General features: G+C 40.0%; 1 protein-coding gene across 3 annotated transcripts in view; it reads right to left on the minus strand.

Annotated features, from left to right (window-relative positions):
- Nucleotides 1–282: 282 nt before the first annotated feature.
- Nucleotides 283–27,787, minus strand: part of LOC140276949 (calcium/calmodulin-dependent protein kinase type II subunit beta) — a 63,529-nt gene continuing 36,024 nt past the window's right edge. Inside the window, exons 13-21 of one of the 3 annotated variants that reach the window (XM_072371810.1) lie at nucleotides 27,498–27,569; nucleotides 26,404–26,438; nucleotides 18,991–19,059; nucleotides 16,358–16,402; nucleotides 15,757–15,805; nucleotides 8,622–8,697; nucleotides 6,811–6,905; nucleotides 6,487–6,723; nucleotides 283–5,058 (exon numbers count right to left, since the gene is read on the minus strand). In XM_072371810.1, the coding sequence (XP_072227911.1) occupies nucleotides 6,488–6,723; nucleotides 6,811–6,905; nucleotides 8,622–8,697; nucleotides 15,757–15,805; nucleotides 16,358–16,402; nucleotides 18,991–19,059; nucleotides 26,404–26,438; nucleotides 27,498–27,569 (677 nt within the window). In that variant the 3' untranslated portion in view covers nucleotides 283–5,058; nucleotide 6,487. The remainder of the gene's footprint in view (nucleotides 5,059–6,486; nucleotides 6,724–6,810; nucleotides 6,906–8,621; nucleotides 8,698–15,756; nucleotides 15,806–16,357; nucleotides 16,403–18,990; nucleotides 19,060–26,403; nucleotides 26,439–27,497; nucleotides 27,570–27,787) is intronic. The other 2 variants (XM_072371811.1, XM_072371812.1) reach the window with 2 other exon arrangements.

Genomic DNA, 27,787 nt, shown 5'->3' on the forward strand with positions numbered 1-27,787 from the left:
GTTTCATTAAATGAGGTGAGACTGTCTCAATAAATGCAGGAGAGTCACAAATCAACAGGCCACTCTGTGGACTGTGCAAGAACATCCTGCTGCTTCTAACTTCCTGATCACAGTACATCTGAGTGCAGCTGAATTCACTGCACAGACGCTGTCTTTAAGTTGCTTTAACGGTGATTTTGTCAGATGAGGCTGCGGTTATAAAATCAGGGTTTTATTAGCGCAGAACGACAATCTGGGCTGATTTTCAGTCCAAGTTTCTGACAAAAGAAACAGAAACATATGTGAATGAGAGCAGCTTTATTGGTTAGAATACACTGTTAAAAAGATTGAACACTGGAACATGACCAGACCCATTTGAGTCATTAAAAACACGCACCAACAGCCCTTGTAACGCTTTTTGAACTCACTCACATGATGATTCAGCAGTGACATCTATTTATTTGTAATTTGTGTGGATGTTATTGTTGTGTCTTATCTCTTTTACTTTTAACTTGTATTACTCCCAAAGACGACAGGCAGACTGGTGCAGATATTTGAAATTTAACCCGGTTTGGAAAAGTTCATTTTAATGTTTACATGTTTTATAGGTTCAGTTTTACAATAATTAGTTTTCTTGTCACGTAAACATCCATAAGAGAGTGTATGAAAACAAATCAAAGCTCTAACCTAGTGATGAAATGGCATTTATTCCTCTAAACGAATGTCTTTATCTGTTAATGTACATGTAAATGCAGCAGTAAGTAACAGTAAAGAGTGACTGGTTAATAGTCTCAAGGTTATTGTTGAGAGTAAATAAGAAAAATGACGTCTGTTCTTCTGATTGGAGATGAGAGGGGAGTTCACGATGATTACATCCAATCATTAACAGGGTTTTAATAAATAGAAAATAACTCCAGACAGAAAATCCTCGTTTTAATCAGTGTTTCTCAGTCATTATCATCATCATAATCATCAGCCGTGTCCTGATCCCTCACCTGAATGCAGGCGAAGGAAATCATGAGGCTCATTCACACCAGATTAAACAGCTTAAACGTTACAACACGGTCAAATACTCATTAATGGAAGAAGAACTGGCTTCCACATTGATCAACAATCTGATTGAAGTAGTAATACAATTAGGCTTTGGCCCGAATGGGAAGGATTCAGGCCAAACCCTAATGGGTTAAATGTAACCTATTGTTCCTTTTTGTAGGTTTCTGTGGTAGAAATATTAAAAAAGAAAATCTCTCCTCTTCTTTGAGTGGCAGCTGTTCAACAACACAGTTTTAAAATCTGAACCGGCTCGCTGACTTCCAAGCTTTAAACAGCATAAAGTCCCTCAGAGTGCTCTCACCTCATATTACCACTCATCTAAATGGCTTTCGGAGCTTGTTTTTCACCCCAGCAGATTTTAAAAAGCCCCTCTCATAACAGCCAGACAAAACACAGAGGAATCAGTTTATTACATATTTAAAAGGGAAAGAGTACAGTTTAAACATGGATATCAGATTATAGCTACAACCTAATTCACATCTGCTCTTCCTCGACAGGTTGAAGCACAAACCAACGCTAAAACTGATTGTCATGAACCTTGGAAAGATGGAGGAGATTTATTAGATGTTCATCACTTTGTTCCATGTCTCCAATTCTCTACACGGAACATGTATTTAAAAGCACTTTTTGTCCCTTTATTTAAACAGTATTAGTTGAGACACAAAGCACTAGAAGAGCTCACTAACTGTTATCATCTAAATATCAAATGTAAAGAAATAACTTTATGAAGTTGACCCACTCCTTTAAATCAGGTTCGTTGGAGCAGTGAAACATCTCAAACATGCACTGAACTCATGTCATGTATTAATATGAAACCCTGTTTGGTGCATTTAGGTCACTGATCTTATTATTTTTGATCATACATAAAATATATAGAAATACATTACTTTTGATCGTTGATTGTCAATTTTGTTTCTCTTTAACAAACAAATGAATCAGCTTTTGGTTTACACAAACTCTGCCATATGAGGCAATAATTACTCAATTCAGTTGATCTGTGTTGTATAAATAAAGTCAATTTCTGGACTTAAAGCAATGCAGCACGTTCAGTGAGAGAAGGTTTTCAAATCCCAGCTGGAATCTTTGTTATTTCAAAAACTATCTGTATAAACGTCTGCATAAACTGCACATTTATCATTTCTATAATACTGAGAATATATCCAATAAGGGTTCCGTTTGGATAGAAATTAATCAGCTCTGTGCTATAATACTTTAAATTGAAATCTTGGGAAATTCAACTTGAAGCAGACAATGTTGAAATGCTTTAATAAAACACTAATCGTAATCTGTGGCCTAAACAAACAAGTTGATTATTCAGAGTCTTGTTTTTTGCCAGAACAAGAGACATTTTGTGTGTTTCAAGTAAAATTACTTGAACTATCATTCAGATATTAATATATTTGCTCCGATATCTTAATTTTGTGTGATAAGCTGGAGCTTTAGCTCTTCAGTGTTGCTTACTTATGTAGAAACGAAGCATTCGGGAAATGCTGTGAATGCAATTTATTGGGATTTTTTTTGTTTAATCTTCTTTTTATCTATCCTTTTTCTTCTCACCAAGTGAATGTAGAAACATCTACTCTGATCATGTTTGCATGTGTATTAAACCCCGTGGTCCACTCAGACATCACGTGCTCTTCTAAAATAAAAAGTAACTGTTTAACCTGGAAAAGCTGTTGCCTTTTGCAGAACCAAGATGGTTCTGAACACTTCTGACTCCTTCCCAACTGTCTTATTTGGTATTTGGTCACCTGTTCATAAGCAAAAACTCCAAAATAGAGGTAAATAGAAGCTAAATAATTATCTAAATCTCACTGTCAAGCCACATGAAGCCCAGAGGAGCCAGAGCCATCTTTCATCGTCAGAAAATGTGCAGCTTTTAAGAAGTCCTCTGCAGTTTGAGCTCATTAGCTAAAGGAACATTATTAATATTAATATTTTGAAAAAACAGCTGATAAAAAGCAAAAGAAAAAGACCACTGCACTGATAAATATCCTTAAAAATACAAATAATTTTAACATCAAACACTTTTCCTTCGGTGGCGGCTTAAACTCTTCAGATTAATGATCTCAGGGTTGATAGACCCTCATAGCAACGCCTTGTTTACACCTTTAAGTCTTAAAAAACCCACATTAAGCGTTACACATTAACAGGATCATGATTTTATTTTGGGATAAACACATCACATAACTGTAACAACTCATGTTTCCTTCTGTCTGAATGCTTACTTTTCCCTTTAAAACTCCTTAACAATAAGCCAGGTCTACTCTGATTGGTCAGCTGATTGATCCAAAATGGCAGACTGTGAATTCTGGACATTTGCTGGGTCCGGTTGCAAAGCTCCATCGTATTCATCCAGTCGTACTAATTATTCATGTGAATAAATGAGGACAGGAGGATGTGTTTAACTTTACTTTGGAGTTAGGAAGTTTAACAACAAAGTAATACTCTATATTATCTCTAATATATCCGTGTAACAATGTCAATATTTGTAGTTTCAGACCCACATTAGTGTCGCTGTGGTTGTCTTTTCCTGAGTTCTTATAACATTTATCCACCATCTTTCTTTAACGCCGAGATTTTTTCTATTGAGGTGGAGGAAAAAAGCTCAGGAAAAGATGGCAGGAGGTCATTTTTTTCACAATTCGACCAGACTGGAAAAGCTAAACTAGCCACAAAGCAGGCGTTATGCAAATGTATATCACTGTGGTGCTTTATGTGGAAAGAAAGTCAAACAACAAACGAGGAGTTTTAGGCTGCCCAGGAGCAAAGTTTTTCTTTGACAAAGAGTAACTCTGTTTGTGGTGGACTTTTAAGAGTTTTCACATGCACAAAAAGCTGTTTCACACACAGAAGAAGAGGGAAACCCCAAAAAAGCACAACATGATGTCTTTATAATCTAAATCAAGAACAAAGCAACTTGTGAAGTGTCAGTTGTAACATTTTCCATCAGTAGGGTCTGTTTTGAACCTAAAACACCAAAAGTGGTCAGTGGGGATGTTTGTTTTGCATGTGGAAACAGTAAAGAGCCATTTAAAATCTGATTTGCAAGCAGCAAGTCATCATGATCCTCACCAACACTACACTATTTATCACAAGAACAGCATCCGCATTTACACGGCCCGACAACAGCTTAAAGCTCACCAGCAGCTAAGTCCAAAATAAAGAGAGAAACAATCAAAATGCACATTAACATCCAACTTAGCAATGCATTAACTTGGAATATCATGCAAGTAAATAACCACCACAATAAAACTGGAAGTGTACACAAACAGCGGGATACTATAATCTTAACCACTGTCATGGTTTCAGTAGGTAGTTCGGCACACAGAGAATCTTTAAGGACAGAAGTATCTTAGCATGCTGCAGGGTTTTTACTGAGCGGCTTGGATCCTGTCAACACACATGGGTGTTGTTCAGGGTCAACTGCACTCCAGAGAAAAAGGTAAAAACAACAACAAGTAACAAAACAAAACGCATCATCAAATACACCCACTGGTCTCCGTCTCTGAGACTCGTGGTTCTGTCTGTTCGGTAGTCGTGCAGAGAAACAGCCACAGGTAATATCAAGAATACAGGTCGGAGTCATGCTCGCCATAAAAAAGAACAAAGAAGGAATTCAAACGGTTATTAAATATACTGTACAGTTCAAAGAGCACAATGACAGCCATAATAAGAGGAGCAAGGATCAATCATTTTAGGTTTCTGAGGAAGGAGAGTGCCGCACGAGAGGCTGACGGGATAAAGACGGGTGTTATCCGGGCGTGCAGCCACGTGGCGCCGGCTAGAGACGACACGCAGGCTTAAAGAGTTTCCTTGTTGCAGCTGATCTGCTCTGTGATGTCGAGTGGGCTGAATGTTAACTGTCTGCTGTGGCTGTCGAGAGAGAAGAGCGAGGTGGGTGTGCAGAGTGCAGGAGGACGACCGCAACCCGAAAATCCTTATACCCGCCCTCCTTCCACCTGCACCCCTCTCTCGGATCATCGACTCGTTCCTCGCCAGGTCGGCTCCGCCTCTCAATGCTACCTGTGAAGAAAGAAGTGAGCCAACAAGGTCACGACTGTGTCCAGGTAACGAATGTCCGATCACAGACGTTCACTTTTACACAGTAATCAAAAAGCTCAACAACCCACAAAAAGACGGATAAAGACGTGAAAGTTCAATTTACAATCTAAAGATATTTGGAACCTGACAGAATTTTTGACGGCTAAAAGTACAGGTTCAAAGTGAAGACACTTTTATTTAAGGGTATCTAGAACCACACTGGATGAAGGAGTAGAAACCAACTGAATCTGCAGCTTTTAAACTGTTCACTGTGAGGCATGTAGTGACACCTTGCTGATTGCAGCCAAGTTAATGCAGAAACATGGTTCTTGGACACATAAGGGCTGCTCCTTCTGTATTTCTTCATCATTTCAACAAGTTAAATGTTTAAAATTGATACCAATTGCTTTAATTTTTTTGCACATGACACACACAACATGCTCACAAACACCCAAAACAAGACAAACATAATGTTAAAAACTACATTGATTCAGCAGAGAGGGAATGTTAGGAGAGATCAAACCAGCAGAAAAAGGCCCAGGCAATCACAGAGGGCAACAATGGTGGCTGATCTCACTCCTTTAGCTTGGAAAAGCAAGTGTACCACAAGATTCAAACTATTTGTGACTCTTCAGAACAGGAAGGGTGAAAAGACCAAACTTTTCTGGAACATCATCCTTTGGACAGATGAAACTAAGATAAACCTGCACCAGAGTCAAAGGGAGGGAAAACGGTTTGTCTGAAGCTACATCATCACCTGCAAAACACACAGCGGCAGCCTGATAACACAGACCAGCATAGCTTCCATTTTTATTTCTGATACAACAGAAGACAGATGAATTCTCAAATGTATAGGGATCTGCTGTCTAAACTGACCTAGACACACGCAGTTAAGCTGATTGGACGGAGCTTCATTGTACTCACGGATGATGACATACAGCAAATCAACCCCGGAATTTATGAAGGTAAAAAAAAATAATCTCACCTCATCTCAACCTGATAAAGCTGTGTTTCACTTGTTGAGGATAGGATTAAAGGCAGAAAAATCCACAAACTGAAAAACAGCTGCTAACAGCTGCATTAAAGGGCCAGTAAAACATCAGAAAATATGCAGAGAAGGATTCTTAACAAAGTATTAACAGTGTTTCTGGTGGTGTTCACTGAGGATTCCACGTTTAAAAGATTCTGAACCTTTCCTCCAGTTTAAGTTTGAACCTGAAAGTCTGCTCTTAAATCTCAAATTCATCATTTAACTTAAATATTTTGTGATAAACGGCTTTTGTAAACAAAAATGAAGGCAAAAGAGGTGTCCAAATATTTGCTCATCAAACTGTAAATGTATTTCCTTGTATTTCCAGTCTGTCTCCTCGTATATGTGCTCGTGTTCGACGGTGCTATGTGTTAGCGCACCTCATCCCTGCAGCGGCGCGGCGGGAGCTCCCGAGCAGTGGAAGTGGACATTTTGCCACCGGCTGTCCCGGCGGTGCCAAACCCTTGTCTCTTCTGATTGGCTTGAGCGGGGATGGCCCTGGCTGTCTACAAACTGCGTCAGTCGAATGTAGGCGATGCAGGCTGCTTCGTCTCCGATCATGTGCACATGAGGGTTGAGGATAGTGGTGTGGATGGGTTTGCTGTTCTTAGAAAGGACTGACAGGAAAGAGGCAAACCGTTTCAGAGTGTAGAAGTGAAACTTGGAAAAGCACAAAAAGCTAGAAAAGATCAAACCAGCCTTACGATTGTCAAAGTAAAATCTATGGAAATCCATGCCCTCCACCAGATTCCCCAGCCCCTCGGGCTCAAACGAGGTAAGACCAGGGTCGCAGATCTTCCTGTAAGTTAACGTCAGAGCCAGTTAACATCAGAATGACTGGAAATGTCAGCTACCATTGTCAGTTGCTAACATACAATAGAAATCATAACTTCAATTATTCAATAACAATATTGCACACTTGATAAGCAACATAAAATTATGATACAAGACCCTGAAAAGCTATTATAGATATTGTAATGGAAGCCAGTATCTTTACTGCTTTATCATTCCAACTCTGAGCCTCTTACATTTTTGTATTTTATATTTTGATGTTTCCATTTAGAAGTTTGTTTAAGTTAAAGTAACAGAAGAGAATTTGGCTAGTGATCCTACGGGTGTGGAATGTGACACCTCTGTCATGAAAACAAACCTCCCTCTGAGCCCTGCACATGCACAGCCCTGCACATTTGTTGCGATGGTGACCTGTGGTATTCCAGCCCTTGGGTGCTTTTACAAAACCAGTCAGAAGTACATATTTTTAAGGTTCACAAACTTGTTTAGAGTTGGTTTAAATGAACCTTTAGGCTAAAACCTATATACCTCATATCTAAAAGTGACTGCCAATCTTTGTCTAATAGCGTAGAAATTTGAGAACTTGGTCCCGTTTAAGCTGTTTAGACATGTTCTGACTTCCATTAATCTGACAGCAACCGAATGAGTCGTCGTCATGTCACACCCTGATGCTTTTAAGTCACAATTTGAGCTCTTATCAGGCCACTCTAATGTTTACAAGCCTAATCATTTGCATTGTGATCTGATTTTGGAATGAAAATGTCATCACGAAAACGTTCATCAGGCAACACATACACGCTCAGGAGTGAAGATGTGAAGACTGAACAATGACGTTCTTCTCCAGCTAATAACTACGCTCATTAATGTAAGAGCAATAAAACCCTCAGCACTAAGAATCTCTTTATAATCAAACTGTTAAAGAAGCTCCCGTCAGACCCACGGTGGGTAGTGGGTAGTTTTTACAGTTAGTTTCAGAGCCTTCTTGTTAGACATGTTTGTTGATAAATGCCTGATTCTGTAGTAGAGAAAAAGTTATCTGAGCCCACTCCTGCAGCACCCTCATTAAAAATGAGTACATATATCCATTTTAACTTTGAATTCAAATAATAAAGTTGTAAATTGCATATTTAACATGGTATTTGATAAGATTTTGACATGTCAGAGTAGCTCAAACCTTTGATTTGTACTCTCTTCTGATTGTGACTTTGTGGTTTTTAATTTGAGTTACTGTCTCAAAACTTTCAGAAATCTAAGTTTGCTTTTGTATCTCAGAAGTTTGATATTTTGATTTAATATTGCTAGTTAATTTTGATTTAGTAAATCAAAACTTTGATTTGCTTCTGAGACCTTTTGGCTCCCTGTAATTATGTTTAATTCTATTATGTTTAATTCTATTACGTATAAGCTATTTTCCTCCTGCATTTGGGGAATTGGTCTTCCATTACTGGACACACTTTAGCTTTCCCTCCCCCTCCTTTCACTCAGTGGGCCAGGCATTATTCTTAATTATATATTAAGTAGGAAGAGGGAGAGCGGATAAAACAATGACTGTAATTACTCTTTAATCTTTTAATACAACACATTTGTATGTCAATCAGATTAATGGTTCTTGATGGCTGATGGAGAGCTTTAATGTCCACTTCCCAGGCTTAACATGTTCTTTTCCTGCCGCTGGTTGAACTTTTATATGAAACGTAGAATAAAGAATGAACAATGGACTCACGCGTAAGCCTCAAAATCTCCATTGTTGACCGCTTCGATCAGCTGCTCTGTGATCTTTATGATCTCCTGCTTGCGAGCTGTGGAGAAGAAAAACTGTGAGAGCAAAGTGATCCAACCCAAAAGTTACGTTCACAGTGAACGGACGCAAAACTCAGCTCATGGTGCTAAAAACTCATTCAGAAACATCAGAAGCTTCTTAGAAACTCAGCAGAGAATCACAGAGGAGCTCCTTGGTCATGCTGCGTCTTGCTGGTCCTGATCTGATCTTTATGGTACTGCACACACAGAAACTATCGCACAGCTTACATACCTCCCATTGTCCGTCTAGGCGCTGTGTCACTCTCTACCTCCATCCATCATCTATCATATCTCTCATGTGCATGTGAGGCTTTTTGAGCTCATCGGGCTATTCTTGTCCGAGCCCTTCGGATGAGATTTACTGTCCTTCTTCTGTCGCTTCCTCCCCACACTGAGTTGAGGGCTTAACTCGCTCGGATTGTCTCTTCCCCTCCCTCCCTCCTTCCCTCCCTCTCTGTCACTCCCTCTCTTACTCTGGATGTTGTTAAATTAATTTTCTGCTTTTTTTCTATCATGAAAGCACCTCTTCACTTCATTTACCTGCTTTCCTTTCTAAAAGCTGCAGGATTCTGCACTTTTTTTCCCCACCACACTCTCGTGGTTTAATTTGTTCAGCTTTTGTTTATATGATTGGATTTATGCTGTCAGAGGAATAAAGTGGAGATGGATGCATCTTTTTTTCATGCCAGCAGCCGAAAGTCTGCACTCATCTTTTTCTCTACCTTCGTAAAAGCTGAACGTTGGTGGCTAAAATCTAATGTCCTGGTTCACTACATTTAGAATTTGGTACTGAGAAATGCAAGACAGTCCTTTGTGACATTATCACTTGCAGCCTCTGAGCATCCGTCTGATTGTTTTCTGTCCCCAGAGTCAGAAGTTTTTATGGATCATACTGTAAATGTGGAACAAACTCCCAGATAACTGCAGGTCTGCATCAACTCTGCTTCTTTTAAACCAAACCGTAAGACTTCCCTGTTTAACCCAGCATTTTAACAACTGATTTAACTGAGCTGAACTTTCACGGTGCCGTTCCTCTCTCACTTCGTTTTAACTGGAAGTTTTGGTGTGAATGCTTTTATGATCCATGTAAAGCACTTTCAATCACCTTGTTGTTGAATTGTGCTTTACAAATCAGTTTGTAAGTAAACAAACCCGAAGACCTAAACCATCAGATAACACGTGGCTTTCTGTAGGAAGAGAAAATGTGAACAAATCAAACTTTCATTGATTTGTTTTCTTCTTTTTTGTTTGCTTTGACAGCAGATTTGGACTCAGACATCATTACCTGAAATGATTTCAAGTTAACAGGTGACCCACCTCAAGCGGACAAGATGGTATGGATCAGGCAAAAGAGAAGTTGGCGAAGGCCAAAGCAAGAGACTAAAGCTTGCCATACACTGCAAGATTTAAAAAGTCAGAAGAAATCGGGAAGTATCTGACGGGAGTTGTGGTGCTCCCGTGTAAAGTGGTGACTCATTCTGCGTTTTCAACAAATATGTGCGCTGTTGTCACTTCCAAACAAGAAGCAGGGGAAGCTGTGGCTGACAGTAACCATGGCGATGAGGTTAAAAACGTCCGTTTCAGTTGGACCGGAGAAAAGCAGGAGCAACTAACTGCATTATGGCAACAGCAGGAATGTCTCTACGATGTTTCATCTGCACTTAAAAACGCAGCTGTGGCTAAAAGCTGCTTATCGGTCGACTTCATTGTTAAGCGTTTCCACCAGGTGCATGATGGGAAACAATCTCAGAAAAATCCAGTTGTAGTTTTACAAATAGTGACCCTGTAACATCTGGAGTCTTCATAAAATCTTTAGTCTGAGACTTAAAACTCAGTGACTTTGTCTTTCGGTGTGAGAGGGTGTCTTTTAAAGATCTTTTTCAGGTTTTTTGGTGTATGTCAGCTTCTGTTTCTTACCCATAAACCCTCTCTATCAGTCTCTTCCTCGGCCAACACATTTTCATTCCCAGCTTGTTCCCTTTACTGATGCTTCAACAAACCGGGTCCCCTTTATTGACATTTTCTGATGCAAAGAGGACACCTCTACAGCTGCATCAGTAACTGATCCATCAACCTTGTCAGTACTATTTAGCACCAACTTAGCTGCAAGTTTCATTCTACAGTGTTCGTTTATCAACAAGTAACATAAGAAAGATAGTTACAGGATAATCGAACATAGAACTCAAAGCCAATTCTGAGACTGAGACTTAAACTTTACCAAACGGTTACATAAAAGTCACCTATGATTGTCCTGGGCATTGAAAACCAATTCCCAGAATCAGTACGTTTCCTCTGCAGCTCTTCTTCTTCTGCTTTTGAAACTGAAATGAGGGGTGCGTTGTTATCTGAGGAGTAAAACTTAAAAAAATCTCATCTTTCTAAAGCTGTTAATAGACTCTGTGAGGACGACTTTGTGCTCAAGTGATTTGCAGTATTTCTGGAAATTAGAACAGGAACATTCCAGGATTGTCATTTTGAAAACAAGAAACATCTATTTTTTCTTTTAAACCTAATTTCACCTGTATTTTAATATTTACATCATAAATTCATTACACAACTTATTTCAGAGCCACATTTCGTCATTTTCAGGGACTTACATATCAACAGAAATTTATTAATGGTGTTCAGTTTGATACATTTAAACATGAAACTATAGCTGGGAATTTATAGAAAATCAAATCAAAAGATTTTGGAGCATCATTTGAGTAAGTTTGCTTCAGTTAAAGTGATCTCAGCCCTCTGAAGCCTCTTGTGTGTCATATTGTTGGGTTTTAGTTTAGTTTAGTGAGTTCTGGTTGATCTTTATTTTGAAAGACTTTGTCCGTTGTCTATCTTTTAAATGGTCCACACTTATAAAGGGCCAATTTGACCTTGTCTATAATCATGATTTGGGCATCTGGCCGTGTTATTTCCTGTGAATTTGTTTTAACGGTCTATCATGCACCCCTGAGGAAAACAATCACCCTGAGTGATTCTAATTCTGTCACGATTTACGTTCCGTTTCATGTCTTGTCTCGTCATTTCCTGTTTTATTTTGAAAAATCACTAACTGTTCCCTCTCGTTTCAGGTATCTTGCCCTTCCTCCCGTGTCAAGTGTCTCATTGTCTTCCCTGATTCCCAAGTGTTTCCACCTGTTGCCCTTGGTCCCTCATGTGTTCAAGTAGTCTGCGTCTCCCTTGTTTTGTGCTAGTATGTTGTTTCTGTCCATGAGCTTCATTACCAGACATCTTTTGAATCACTGACATAGTTTCCACGAGCCTGCAGTGAGCGATCCTCCTGCAGAGCTATCTTGATTTGTAATTTATTCGTAGCCATAATTTATCTATTTATGCAAGGTACGTTTCATAGCTTTGTTTTGTTCCTGTTTTTTGGAGCGTTTTTGATTTGTAATGTAGTTCCTCCTCCAGTGGAGTGTTTTCGTTTTCTTGTAAGATCTGTCACGCCTCCGTTAAAGGATTGCTTTAAGATCATAGTTTTAATTGTCATAGTGCCTTTTTGTTGTTTTTAAGAGCGTATTTTGTTTCAATCCGCCTCAATAGGAGAGCGTGAGAGTTTATTTTGTAATCATTCATAGCCCTTTGTTTTCCTCCCAGCGTGGAGAGTTTTTGTTTAACAACTTTCATAGCTGCGCTCGTCTTCAGCTTTAGTTATTGAGGAGAGCACTTTGGACTTTCACAGCCTGATTCCTTTTCTCTGCTTGGAGATCCTCATCCTGCCTTACTGTATTAAATAATAAACTCCATTGAATCTGAACAGACCCTGCATCTGTGTCCTGAGGCCCTGACAAATTATTTTATTCCTTCTGCTTCGGCTGCTGAAAAGTGACGGTATGTTTCTTTAGGTTTGTGGTTTTATTGCTGATTAGCTGCCATATGAGCTTGGTTTAGGTTAACCGTAACCCAACCCCTGGATGTCGCATGCTGATCTGTTGTCGATCAGTGCGTTCCATGCAGGCGATCGGATTAATGGCTAAATTACAATAAGACAGTTTAGTTCAGTCAGCTCATGTAATAAGCTTAACCCGACAAGAAATCGATTCGGATCGGGTTCCTTGCAAACGAATTAACACCCCGAGATAACTCTGGTTACCCACTTAACGTGCCTGGAGACGACAGAGGATAGGATCGAGCGTTCTGCGTTTTTTTTTTTTTTTTTTATTAAAATTTTCGCGATCATCACCCAGAAGAAGGAGACTATATTACTGTTGTCTCCGCCGTTAGAAAGAAACAAACAACGTGATGGAGACTGCGACATTGTGCATCGTTTTTTTGCCATAACCATGCTCATCACAAATGTAGAGGGATGTAGCTTCATCTTGATTTTTGTTGTCATCTTTCTGAATGCCTTTTTGTTGTTGGTGGTGGTGGTGAAGACGTCAACACGAAGTGGCTCTATTAGCAATAGTTGAAATGGGTACAGCGCCACTTATCTACTGTGGTATTGCATGCTTTGTGCCAGTGATTCGATTCATTCTAACAAAGGATAATTACCCTTGCTGGGATAAGGAGCATAACCCAAATATAGCTATAATAGGCAAAGCAAGTTTATTTGTATAGCACAATTCAACAACAAGGTGATTCAAAGTGCTTCACAGAGACATTAAAACAGAAGAAATAAAAAGCATGATTTAAAATTTAAACAAAAGAAGGAAATAAGAACAATAGATAAAATCAGAAAAAATTATATTTAGGAAAGATAAAATCAATAGTTAAAACATGATTCCGTTTTGAAACTCAAGCTTATTCAAATGCAGCTGAAAATAGGTGTGTCTTCAACCTGGACTTAAATACACTGAGTGTTTCAGATGATCTGAGGCTTTCTGGGAGTTTGTTCCAGACATGTGGAGCATAGAAGCTGAATGCAGCTTCTCCATGTCTGGTTTTGACTCTGGGAACTGATAAAAAACCGGATCCAGATGACCTGAGGGGTCTGGAAGGTTCATAGTGGGTCAGGAGGTCACTGATGTATTTTGGTCCTTGACCATTCAGAGCTTTATAGACCAGCATCAGAACTTTAAAGTCTATCCTCTGATGGACAGGCAGCCAGTGTAAAGACTTCAGAGCTGGACTGATGTGCTCCACTTTTTTGGTCTTAGTGAGGACTCGAGCAGCTGAGTTCTGGATGAGCTGCAGTTGTCTAACTGACTTTTTAGGCAGACCTGTAAAGATGCTGTTACAATAATCAAGCCTACTAAAGATGAATGCATGGACTAGTTTTTCCAGGTCCTGCTGAGACATCAGATCTTTTAGCCTTGATATATTCTTAAGGTGATAGTAGGCTGACTTTGTTATTGCCTTAATGTGTTTGTCCAAATTTAGGTCTGAGTCCATCACTACACCCAGATTTCTGGCCTGGTTGGTCGTTTTTAGATTTATAGATTGAAGCTCTGTGGTGACTTTCAATCGTTTATCTTTGGCTCCAAAGACAATTACCTCAGTTTTGTTTTTGTTTAGCTGGAGGAAGTTGTGGCACATCCAGTCATTAATCTCCTCAATGCATTTTCCAAGGGCCTGTACAGGCCCTCTGTCTCCTGGTAACATTGTTATATACATCTGTGTCATCTGCATAGCTATGGTAGTTTATTTGGTTGTTTTTTATAATCTGTGCCAGTGGGAGCATGTAGATGTTAAACAGAAGAGGTCCCAGGATGGAACCTTGGGGAACTCCACATGTGATTCTTGTCTGCTCAGATGTGAAGTTACCTATTGACACAAAGTACTTCCTGTTCTCTAAGTATGTTTTGAACCAGTTTAGTACAGTTCCGGAAAGACCAGCCCAGTTCTCCAGTTGTTTGAGTAATATATTGTGGTCAACTGTATCAAAGGCAGCACTGAGATCCAGTAAAACTAAGACTGACATTTTTCCACTGTCTGTATTCAGACATATGTCATTAAACACTTTGGTCAGAGCAGTCTCAGTGCTGTGGTGCTGTCTAAAGCCTGACTGGAAGGTATCATAGCAGTTATTTTGTGTTAAAAAGTAATTAAGCTGTCGAAAAACCGCTTTTTCAATGATCTTACTTAAAAATGGGAGATTTGAGATGGGCCTGTAGTTGTTCATTTGCGTCTTGTCAAGATTGTCCTTTTTCAGCAGAGGTTTAATTACAGCTGTTTTTAGTGGCTCTGGAAACACACCTGACGTTAAGGACAGGTTCACAATCAGTAACAGGTCTGACTCCAAAGTCTTTGAGACCCCTTTGAAAAAACCTGTTGGTAGGATGTCTAAACAGCAAGAGGAGGACTTCAGGTGACGTAAGATGTCCTCCAGGTCTTTACTGTTAATGGGTTGAAATAGTGTCATGGTGTTTAAACCGGTTTTCGGTGGACACAGTACATATGCTGAACCTGCTGCTGATGTACCAACTGCTTGTCTAATATTTTGGACTTTGTCTATGAAGAATTTGGCAAAGTCATTGCAGGCCATGGTGGAATGGAGTTCATTTGCCACTGACACAGGAGGGTTTGTTAGCCTGTCAACTGTAGCAAATAAGGCCCGAGCATTATGACTGTTTTTGGTGATGATGTCAGAGAAGTAGGATTTCCTTGCATTCCTCAGTTGTAAATTATAAGAGTGAAGTTTCTCTTTATAGATGTCATAATGAACCTGGAGATTTGTTTTTCTCCATCTGCGCTCAGCTTTCCGACACTCTCTTTTCCCATTTTTCACCAGTGTGGAATTTCGCCATGGAGACTTCTTCCTTCCAGAGATAACCTTCACCTTAATGGGAGCAATAGTATCCATAACATTTAACATTTTAGTATTAAAGCTACTGACGAGCTCACTGACTGAACCCCCGGACAGGGCAGGTGTTAAGGAGAAAACCTGGTTAAAGATCTTACTACTGTTTTCAGTTATACACCGTTTTGAGATCATCATGTAGACCCATTATTTTCAGTTTGGCTGCTACTTTTGGACGTGGATCAGCTTTAAAATAAAGTTCACCTTGTGTTTATTTACCTGTCTGACTCTCGTCTTTTTACTACAAATGATCCGTAATAATTGCAAATTAAAGAGCACACTGAGGCCCTCCTAATGAGGTAATTTTAGGCGTGTGTACCTTTTACATCTTCATCCTCAATCGTGGTGTTGCTGCTGTCGGACGATTCCTGTAAAGGAAAGAAAAACTACTTATTGATCAACAAAACAAATCAATTTACACATGTTAAGATGTTCAAAAGCATGCATAAATATGCACAAAACACTGCCATCAAATCTACAACACAACTCCATCTCCACACCACGATTTTGCCAAAAATACAAAACAAACAACTGTGTTTCTGACTCAGCGGCAGAATCCCTGTCAAAGGATTGAACTGCCTCAGCGTGGACGGACACAGGCACACAACGTTTAGAATAGTTTGAACAGCAGGATGAGGGTTAATCTGGTGCTTTTCTCTGCTAACGGCTGGACCACTGAGCTCCACTCGTCTGAACACAGAGGGGCAGCACAAGACAACAATACACTCACAGCTCTACAGACCAACTCTCACCAACTCCCTCATGCACATATCCACAAAGAGATGCACACAGAAATCCAACAGAATTTAAACAAAACCCTGCATATATGCAGCTGAGGCTGAACAGGTGGAGAAATGGAGTGGAGATGAGGATGACAAATGAAGGAAAGGAAGAGGTGGAAGGAGGGGAGGAGGATGTACCTTGATCCCATCTACTGGATTATGGATAACAGTAGTCTGAGGCTCCTGGAGGGAGAATGGAGAAAGGAAGAGGAGAAAAGAGAGAGTGGGAGTGAATGGAGGTAAAGAGGGGGATGTTTTATAATGAAAATGAGAGTTTGAGAGATCAGTAGAGAGTAAAATGTGAGTAACAAATGGAAAGAGGGATACATTTCTGAACAATCGGATAAAGATTAGAAAGACTTCATGGTAAAGGATGGCATCAAAATGAAACTTTTCTTTACCAAGTCAATCACACTGTCAGCTAAACTGAAGGCAAATGTTTGTTACCACAGGAAACAATCCAACTTTTCTCCAGTAAATCACAGTTCACTACATCTATAAACTTACTGTATTACAGGAATATAGTATCTACTCTGCAAGAAAAGACCAGAACCAACTACATGCTGTGCTTTGTTTTTGGCCAAAATCATCAGCAAACCTGGATACACTGGATGACATGTCCCCTCATTTTCATAAACCCACTCAGTCCCACACACACTGTCCTGCTGGCCCCATTACGCTCTAAACACACAAATGTGGATTAATCTGCTTCTGAAATTAGTCCCCATTAAATGCACAACTCGTATTTCTTCCTGTTTGTTTTGCAAGCACCAGCTGCTTTATGGAAGCACTACTTCTACTGACCTAAAAAATAAAACTGTCTGTTAGGGGGCGGTGGGCTTAGAGCTGACAGCCACAGACCGAATGGAGTCAGAAAGTACAGAGAAATGGTCAAACATGCTGTTGTTTCTGGTCTTTTCCTGGAATTTGTTGACAAGAATAAAAAGCTGCTAATCCGCAAACTAAAAAATAAAAGCATTATTGAATTTTTTCATCGTTATGTAAAAGACAATCCTGCAAAAGGCCTGTAAAAAAAGTAATAAGATTAGTGATCATCCAGCATATAAAACCTGTAAATAGCCTTTTCCAGTTCCAGTGGCTGCATACAGTGTATTACAGTGTCTCTTATATATCCAGAAACTGGTCGTTAGCATCAGTTTTCTACATGAAACGGCATATTTTCGCACGAGCTGTGTTTAATGTTAAGAAGTTGCGTATCTAAAATCTTACCACAATCTTCCTAAACTGGACCAAATAGGTCTGGTTTCTGACCATAAATATGAAACTGTGCAGCCAAAATGTAACTAAACAGCAAGGGAATATAAACAAGGAGCTAAAAAGGTGGTCTCGGATATTTTTCCATCACCAGCTCTGCAGCCACATTATGAGGATTTTGTCACTTCTTAAGAGAGGATCAGACCGGTTGTTGAACCGTGGATTCTGGAGGAGCGGTGTGACTTTCACCTAGAAACCCAGGTCGTGGAACAGTGGACCAGATCTTCACTTTCAGAGTTACATAGGAGGTACTGCAGCTGTACAGGGTATCAGAGTGGAGTCAACAAGCTATTCAGTCCCTGTATCACCAAAGTAAGAGCTGTGTCCACATTCTTGGCACTCAGTTGAATTCGTTTAAGGTGCATGTTGGACTCCTCCAGGGCCACCCCTCATCACCAATCCTGTTTGTTGTTTTCATGAACAGGATCTGGAGATGTAGTCGGGGTGAGGAGGGCGTCTGGTATGGGAACCTCGGGGGTTACATCTCTGTTTTTTACAGATAATGTTGGCTTCTTCAAGCCATGACCTTCAGCTGCACTGGAGCGTTTCACAGCTGAGTGTGAAGCAGTCGGGATGAAAGTCAGCTCTGCTAGATCTGAGGCCATAGTTCTCAATTGGAAAAAAGTGGAGTGCTCCCTCCAGGTCGGGGATGAGTCTCTGCCGCAGATGGAGGAGTTTAAGTATCTCTGGATCTTATTCTTAGTGATGGTGAGTTAAAGATGGACAGATGGATCGGGCTTCGTCAGCAGCAATGAGGGAGCTGAGCCGGAAGGCGAAGCTTTCAGTTTACTGCTTCATCTTTGTTCCAACCCTCACCTATGGTCACAGGTCTGTGTAGTGACCCAAAGAATGAGGTCGTGGATACAAGCAGCTGAAATTAGTTTTCTTCAGGGGGTGGCTGGGCTCAGGCTTAGAGATAGGGGGAGGAGCTCCACCATCCGGAGGGAGCTCGGAGTATAACTGTTGCTCCTCCACATAGAAAAGAGTCTATCTGGACTGGGAATGGATCGTTCCCGGTCCAGATAGCTCCTCAAGAGGAGCTGGAGAGAATCGCTGAGGAGAAGGATGTTTGTGTTTCCCTCCTGAACTTGTTGCCTCTGTGATCTGACCCAGAACACTGATATTTACCAAAATCCCTGAATACCTGTACTTCAGTCGTCCATCCTTCCACACAACACTTCTGTCTTAAAGTGGAGGGGAATGAATGAAACAAGAATGCGCCCGCTGCGTAGTGTTTGAGGGGGGGCAGTGGCACCGCTTCCTTTGCCTTTAGTTCAGGCCCTTCTGTTCTGGATGCTGTGAAAACCTCGTCTTAAAGGTAACGATTAAAGCAAGCAGAACTACTGGTTCCTGTTTCTCTTTAAGCTGCCATTCAAAACTTTAATATTACACACTCATGGCAGCAGATTCCTAATTCAAAAACAACACACACCCCACGCACACACACACACACACACACACACACACACAAGACAGACGGACACAGAGCTGCATACCAGTGCAGCAGAGGGGATGTTGCCTTTGGGACTGGTGACTATGCTGTTTCTCGTGCTGTTTGTCTGAGGCTGTGCAGGAAACACAAAGTCTTGTATTAGTGGTCAGAGACAATGGAGGGAGGTGTCATTTTCTTTCTGTGAAGGGGGTGGTTACTGTATAAAGGTAAAAATACACAGGAGTGTGCTCCAGTCACATACAACACTGGAGAGTTTAAATGTGGTCATCCAGCTATGGTTCCAAAAAAGGTTTCCACAGATTTCTGACTGCAGTGTTAATCAGATAGAAAGGCTCTCTGTAGTTAATCATTTCACTTGATTTCTAAATGCAACAAAATCCAAATCAACTCCAGTCAGAGCTCAGATTCTCCAGTCCGAGCTTTTTCATTGTCAACAACTTTCACTAAAACCCTCCTGGAGTAAACAAACAACATTCAAATGCTTCATTTCAGCGGAGGAAGATGAGGTTAAACACCCAAGGAGACGGATCGCTTGTGACAAGGCTGTGAAGCAAAGTGGGCTGTTCACACAAACACAGACACTACAAACAACATGCTAAATATACAGCGACTCTGTTTCATAAGCACTCACACAGACGTAACTCTTCTATTTCAAAACCAGCATAAAGGAACACATAAATGCAGGCATGACGCACAGACTTCATGCGAGAACTTTCTGCTCATTATTGTCCACAGTGTGATTTCCTGTAGCTGAACCAGAAAAAGAAAATTCTGCTCATTTTAGACTGAAGACGGAAAGAAACGGCTTTAGAGATGATGTAAGGCAAAAAAGCCTCATGTAACCATCCGTTTTAGCTATATTTAGTATTATAGTGCATGTATATCATAGAGATGTGAAGTGGATCTCAGAGGGACTGAGGGTCACTGGGGTAGTCAAGTGGTGCCTGTAATCACCCTTCAGGTGAGTCAACTGCTGCTACTCAGCTTTCACACTCAGCCCCGAACCCCATAAACCATTCATAGAGCTCCTGTGATTATAAAAGCAGCAGATCAGCAGGAATGTGCCAGGAGGAAAGTTGTTGTTCCGGCAAGAATCCAGCCATAAAATTATGTTACCCCAGCACAGTGAAGCAGATCTCCAACAGAGAAGACTCTACTCTGAATTAATTGTCACATAACGATAATTTTCCTATCAAGTAATCTGGTGGTTTTCTCTTAAAAGCTTGAAGGCATTTTCATAAAGCCAAGATTTGCCTGATCTGGCAAAGTAAAAGAAAAACTGACTGAGAAGCAGATATTCTGTTTGATTCGTGTATTTTCCCAAAAAGTTTGTTATTAACTGGAATTATGCAAATCATATGGAATAATTCTTCTTTCAGACAAAGGCTGCATTAAATGCATCTTGTTTAAGAGGCACCAGTAAGGACTTCAGTTCTTAAATTTCATGGGAAACTTGATCTGAGCAACTTTGATTAAGACTAGACTGTGGTGTCTGGACAACTGGGTCAGAGCATTAAATTCTGGTTCAAAAGGACAAAAAGTTGCAGTTATGCACAATCAGAGGTTCTTAAGTTGTCTCAGGTTGCCTACAGAGACCACTGAGAAAGAAAAGAAAGGAAAGGAAGACCATATAAAGAAGATTATGGAAAAATATACTTTTTTATTGAAAATACTCTTAAAAAAGGAGCTAAAACAGAAGCAGAGAGGCTGAACGGTAACAGAAACCCGGCATGTGAACAATGAGCTGCATAACAAGGTTTTTTTCTCTGAAACTAAACTCTCTTTTTGGAGGCAGAGGTGATTTATAGTCCCTCTAAATTGATGGTCCCTCCCTTACAGTGATTTAAGTTTTAAAAAGAAGGCTTTGGGAATGGGAATTAGGAAATTCTGCTCAGCTTGCACATCAGTCCTAGTTAGTTTGTTTTCCACCAATTACTACACACTGTTGTGAAGAATTATGTGTTGTGTGTGTGGCTGTACATGTGCAGGGCTCAGAGTGAGATTGGCTACATCGCAAAACTGTAGGGGGAGCCAAAGAGCCAAAACATCTGTCAAATTTTCAGATTTTCTGTAGGGAACCATGCAGGGAGTCAGTTTAACCTGACAAAAGTAACACCAGATCAGAGTTTGTCTCATTTTCTCTGCAAACTAATATCTTAAAGGGGAAGTTCGATTTCTTTAAACCTGGACCTTATTTCTGGCATAAAATACGTTCATTTAATCACCAATAACAGTTTGATGAAAGTCGGCGTCCTTCAGAAGATATTTAGATTACTCGAGATCCTCATATATCCATATAAAGGGAGTCAACAGGGCATAGACAATACAGCCTCTAAATAAGGCATTATCTGTCTTTATTTCACCAATACTTTAAGATGAATAAATGAATGAACGTGTACTATAGCACTGTTAGCTCATAGCTGGAGGGAGGGCCAAATGTGAACTGGAAGAGACGTTCAAAGTAACATGACGACCAGCGCTGTGGTGGCACTTTGAAGAGCCACTACAGTCAACTCTGTTGTGCTGTGATAACAACACTAGTTTTTTGGTAGAACCAGCCCAGAACCAGCACTGGAACCACTTTGGTTGAAAAGTAGGCATCATATCTTCATGCATCCTCATTTTCACACTTCTAAAACAAAAACAAAAACAAGAACTGATGGCTTAACATATCCCGCCTTTAACAGATGCCACCATTACAAAATAAAGGAGATCTGGACCATTTAAGTCTCTCTTATGGCACTTGAGCTCTTCCACTGCTTCCCTGCCACTCCTTCTTTCTCCAGCCATCAAACCTTTAACTGTAATGAGCGGTGCCTGTGCTTAAGCAGAAAAACTAAAATAGTTGCAGGGTTGTGTGCCTTCGTGTGGCGTTGGGTGCAACTAAGGCGAGCCTGTGATTATGTAATCACAGATTAATCATCTGGTAGGAAATAATCTGAGATTAGCATGAGGCCCCCCGAGGAGAGAGGGGAGGGGTGGTGAGGAGGAGGAGGTGGAGATGCAGGTCAGGGAAGACGAAAGAGGATAAGCTGTCACACATGTCAAGAATGTCAGAAAATCGTGCCGTGCTCCAAAAGTCTAAAAAATATCACAAATTTACCTTTTCTTTTTTTTCTCTTGGATGAAAAATGTACTCTGGTGCTCATGAATTGTAACCTGGTCTGAACAAGATCTGATGAAATGGAAAAAAAATCTGTGTTCTGAACAAACTGATGCTTTGTTCTAAAGAAAATTCATATTCAGCAATATTATCACGATAGAGTGACGCCTTGCACACTAAAAGTTATGCTGCTGTGCCTCAAAATAGACCTTCTTCTTATTTATGTCCGACGTACTGTAGTCCTGAATGCTCTCAGTTACTCAGGCACCTGTGGACAAAGCTTCGAGTCCTCACCAGAATGTCATCATTTAGTTTGTCTCTGTTTCTAGCAGCAGTAAGAGCCGACCAAGAGCAAATTCTTTTCTGGTAAACCCTTTGTTGAAATTTACATATTTCTGTTTTATAATCATGTAACTTTGGATCTTTTTGGACTGGAAGTCCTCGTTGAGAAATCTACCTGAAGGCTTGTTACACTGGGTCTTAACACCAGAGCCACAGTAAGTTTAGTGGAACATGAGTAAGTAGAAGATTTTCTGGTGATTAAAGCCTCCCAAGCACAAGACAACTTTAAAAAAAAGACTCCTGACACTCTCTCACATCTAATGCTACGCACACACCAGAAGACTTTGAAAAGACTTAGAAAAGACTCTGAAAGACTATCAGCTCACATCTAAAGACTAGTGTTTAGAGTTTTTAGTCCCAGACTAGTCTCAGACTAAAGATTTTACAAAGACTGTGAATCATGTAGGGTCACTATTTACAAGACTACAACTAGATTTTTTAGATTTTTTTCCCATCAAGCAATTTTTTCCCCATCATGCTCAGTAGAAGTTTTACAAAAATGGAGGAGTAGCAGCTTTTAGCTACAGCTGCTCTTGTCTGTGCAGTGGTTTGTAGTAAAAAAAAAAAAAACTCAACAAAAAGAAGAGAAAACGCCACAGAATATGGGCACGGCCTTGGCTATATGGACGGGAACTCCTATTGCACAGTCCATTTTTGCCTGCTTGTCGCTCGTTCTTCGACGTCCGCCGACATGTTTGTTATTGACTGTCTGCTTTCCTGTTTCCGATTTTGTCAGTGCTCATCGATTGGTTGTTGATTGTGTTACGTCACTGCGACCTGCGATAATATTTAACACGTTTGATATGATCCCAAACGCAAGACTAGGGAAAGACCGGTATGAAACGCGGTCGCAGACTGCAGATTACCATTTTAAATTTAACGATCAAGATGACGGGAGCGCGCCGAGACGCCAATTAGACTCCTAAAGACTGTCAGACTGTGAAAATCGTTTGGTGTAAGCCCAGCATAAAGATGACGTCTCTGAGATCTAAGATTTTACAAAGACTCCATATTTTACAGGGTCACCTGTAAAACAAAACTAGATTTTTCTCAGATTATTTCCCATCATGCACCTGGTGGAAACTGCTAACAACAGTGAACTCGACCAATAAGCAGCTTTTAGCCACAGCTGCCTTTTTAAGTGCAGATGAAACATCGCAGAAAATTCCTGCTGTTACCATAATACAGTTAGTTGCTTCTCCTTTTGTTTGGTCCAACTGAACTGTACGTTGTTTTGTCTCATCGCCATGGTTACTGTCAGACAGTTTCCCCTGCTTCCTGTTTGGAAGTGACAACAGCGCACGTGTTGGTTGAAAACGAGTCACTGAACAACACAATTTGATGAAAGATGATGAGAAAGACCGCCTTTAATCAGCCTGGACTGAGTTTTATGACCAACTTGGACCAAATAAAGTAGTGTATGAGCCAAGAATCTTGATACCATATAAAGGTACCAGCTGTGTTGTGAAACTCAGGCCATGACTGACATGGATGTGATATGTGTTTACTCTTTATCTGCCTTACCGGCTCCTGTCTGAACTGCTCATAAACTTGATGACCAAGTCATCCGTTTGGTCTCAACACCAATTCTGTTTTCTTTCTGGCTCAGTATCCAGTTAAAGATTCTCGGGCTTACACTAAAGAGCTTCAGCATCCAGCAGGAATCTCACCTCACTCCAAGCTCAGTTTGTAGCATCTAAATTTTTCTAAAGATCTGTGGACACTGGAGATTAAAGCTCAAGACCCATTTGTGTAGACTCGTGTGTGTTTGACTTGTTTTGTGTATTACTTGCAACATGTTACTTCTGGTTATCTGCATGCATGTTTTACTCTTATTTGCTTCTAATCCTTTTTTGTGCTAAGAATAGTGACATCTGCTCATGAAAACTCAACTAAAACTAACTTTTTTGCACCAAAATGGATGATATTCACAGGAGATAAAAACTTTGTTGTTGTCTTGATCCACACGATGAAACAAATGTCAACCTTTAAGACTTTTATCAGCTCGGTTTCATCTGAAACACATTTAACCAACAACTGGTGTAACTTTTACTGACCCTCTCATTCTGAGCTTGCACTCATTTAAACACAACATGCATGACGTCACAGACACAAACAGGCATTTGCAGCATACAGGCATTTGCAGATACAGATGAAGAGCAGACAGACTTATAATGGGAAAAGAGCCAACAGAGATGCACCGATGAGTCCACATAAGTGCAGATTCAGCATCTGAGAACTTTCTTTGGAGGATTAAACAGTGCAGAAAGCAATTCTTTAATACGTTTTGCTTTGGCATAGAAGAAATGATTTGTGTGAAAAATTTCTGCAATTAAGTAGTGCAAAGTGACAGCTGTGCCAAGAAGAAGGCGTCTGAGAGTGAAGATAAGGAGAAGCAGCTCTGATCGCCCAAACTGCGACTTAAAGTCAGAGAATATAAACCAACTTTCTTTAAGGCTAGAATCATAAAGTTCTTAAAGCTGCTCTGATTGGTCAGTTGCTGAACAGATAACTGGTCACACTAAAGTGAAACATTAAAGGGCTTTGGTTCCTCAGCAAGCCTATTCACTTATTGCCATTCCAGATGTTTTTGGGTTCCAATTTAAACTGAATAACAGAAAATTACTTCACCAATATCAGGTGAAAAAATAAAAAGCCAAACCTTCTGGGATAATATGGGCAACAAAATGAAGCTAAATTTAAAAAATCCGAGGAAAAAATACCTCCATGAAGTGATTGTATATGTCATGATTCGTGTATTTGGTATTTTCCTGTGTTCTGACTTTACTTTTTCTCATCAGTTTACTTCTTGCCCCTTAGTTAGTTCCACTTCCTGTTTTATTTTGTAGTATTTTCCCCCCGTTCCTGTTTCACCTGGTTTCCATTATATTAACGTCCTCTGCATATCTGCCCCTGGTTTTCAGCTGTTCATTTCATGTTCTGAGTTATTTTCCTTGTGGATTCTTTGCTTGCTCTGTTTAAATTCTGCTTGTTTCATTAAATCAGCTCTGTCAGCTGCAGTTATCTCTTGGGTCCGTTCCTTCAACAGTCTGATAATATATATATTCATTGCAGTTACATTTACTTTAATTTCAATCTTTCAATCTTAATATATAACTTTATATATATCATACATGAATGTGACCCTCGACCCACCCTGTAGTTCAGGAAATCAAGAAACGATGTAGCCTAATATTGTGGATTGAAGCTAAAATAGATGAAGAAAAGGGTCTTTTTAATGGTAAGTTCATCTTTAAAACCTTGCCAGACAGTTCTCTGCACAAGACCAAAGTAATCTGCCGTTACTGTTGATGTGAGTTCTAAAATATCACTTGCTAGCTAAGATCCCCTCTCCGTTTTGCAAGTTAGAAATAGTCAAAATGTTTAAGATTATTTTCTTAAAGTGTGAAAGAAAGTCACCTTCAGATCAACATGACCGTCTGTTGTTTGGCTTCAGTTTGATGCGATAAGCTTTAAGAATAAATATTGTGTAAATTTGCATAAAGGAAACATACTTGTCTGCTCTGATGTTGATAACGATATTAAAAAATATCCTTTTAAGATGCATTTGGAACAGTGGTTAAAGTGTGGTTATTTTGTCATTAATCGCAATTAAATATTTTAATCAACTCACAACTGTTTATATATTTGAAAAACGTTAACAAATAAAGATGAAACCTATATTTATTATTTTATTTGTCTTAATAAATCCACTGTTACTCATTCTTATTTTCCTTCATATTTCAATTTTTTTTAATTTACTGCCTTTATTTTCCTATCTTTAACAATTTTGTTCTCTATGCTTCACTCCCGTAATTCCATAAAAACTATTCGTACCAACGCATCTTTGATCTGAAACATCACCGAAACTCCAGACAGAAAACAACAGATACATAATTCTGCTTTGACTTTGAGGCAAAAAAACAATATCCCATCTTACATTAGCCCGATGCATTCCAGATACAGAGGAAACACAGATGAAGAGGACACAATGAAGACCATCTGGCTTACCTTGACGTCAGCCTTCTTGTTCAGGAGACTCTTGGCTGCTGCAGAGAAGCAGAATGACACACCCTCAGATGGAAGAGTACACATCATTCACCTTCAGATGACCACAGCTCTTCAGATTTGCTCACACGAATGCAACTGCACAGTAATTCATGCATGCATGCATGCATTAAAAAAAAAAAGCTTACAAATGAACATGCAGAACTGTCCACGTTTCCTCCACTTCACTAAGACTGACTAAAGCTGAGCAGGATTCATTCCTGACTTTAAAAAAAAGAGGTAAAAAACTATTTTTGTTCTGTAAGAAGAGTTTAAAAACCCACACTCTGATTCAGAAACACATAAAAAACAGTATCCAACTGGCACCTCCTAACCCTGATCCACTGGCCAAAGCATTAGATAAGCAGAGGGCATCAAGCAAGGGGAGAGGGGGGAAAAAAAGTCCAACTAATTCTCGATATAATCCAAATACACACTCACACAGATGGGGGATTAGAGTGGAAGCATGAGGGAAGTGCAATAGAGATGCAGGTATGTGATAATGTAGTTAATCTCAAAAGTAGGCTGGATTATTGGAGATCATTGATAGGCAAGAAAAAGCCAGAGAGTGTGTGTTTTAGAGCTCAAATTATTTTCATGATGATAGAAGCACAAAAAACAACAGTCATGCTGACATTATTCCCTCATCACGGTGTCACTGAAGCTTTCTGTGGGAGTGCAATCCCCTGCTGAGCACTTATACTGCACGATTGTTATTTTTCTTTACACCTCACATGTAAAACCTGACAATTAAGATCCTGAATACATTCTAAACTGCAAGGCAGGGAAAGAAATCTGAAGAGTCTGTGATAATATACACTCTCAGATGAGAGATGAAGCTGCTTACCTTGGCAAACATTTGAGAGGCATTAAAGGCAGGCGGGGAGAAAGAGAAAGATTTAAGAAGACAGATTAAAACAAGCTGAGGGGGAGTGTGTGATGCTGTGACTCTGGGAGATTTCTATTTAATCGTGTCGGATGAGTGAGAGGAAAGGATGTTAAGTTTAAAGAAAGGCATGGAGGGGATAGTAAAACGTGCGCAGCTGAGGTGAGTTTACCTTGTTCCACGATGCCAGCTGTAGTTCCTGCCACAGTGCTGACAGCAGCTGGGGCTGTCGTCTGCCGACCCACTGAAACACAGCGCAATGATGTGCTTTCAGTGAGCTGTTTTTGCCACAGAATACCACTCAAATGTTTACAGACACTGTCAAAATAATATCTTAATAATGTAGATCAAAAGTGAAGAAAACTATGAATTGGCTCCTCTTTCCTCTAAAACAGCCTTGTTAAGTTGTAACCTGGAGCTTTTCCAACAGTCTTGAAGATGACTGAGGAGTCAACTGTCCAT

This window comes from Leuresthes tenuis, unplaced genomic scaffold, assembly GCF_036924035.1.
Source record: "Leuresthes tenuis unplaced genomic scaffold, fLeuTen1.0.hap1 SCAF_19, whole genome shotgun sequence".
In the NCBI taxonomy this organism is placed as follows: Eukaryota; Metazoa; Chordata; class Actinopteri; order Atheriniformes; family Atherinopsidae; genus Leuresthes; species Leuresthes tenuis.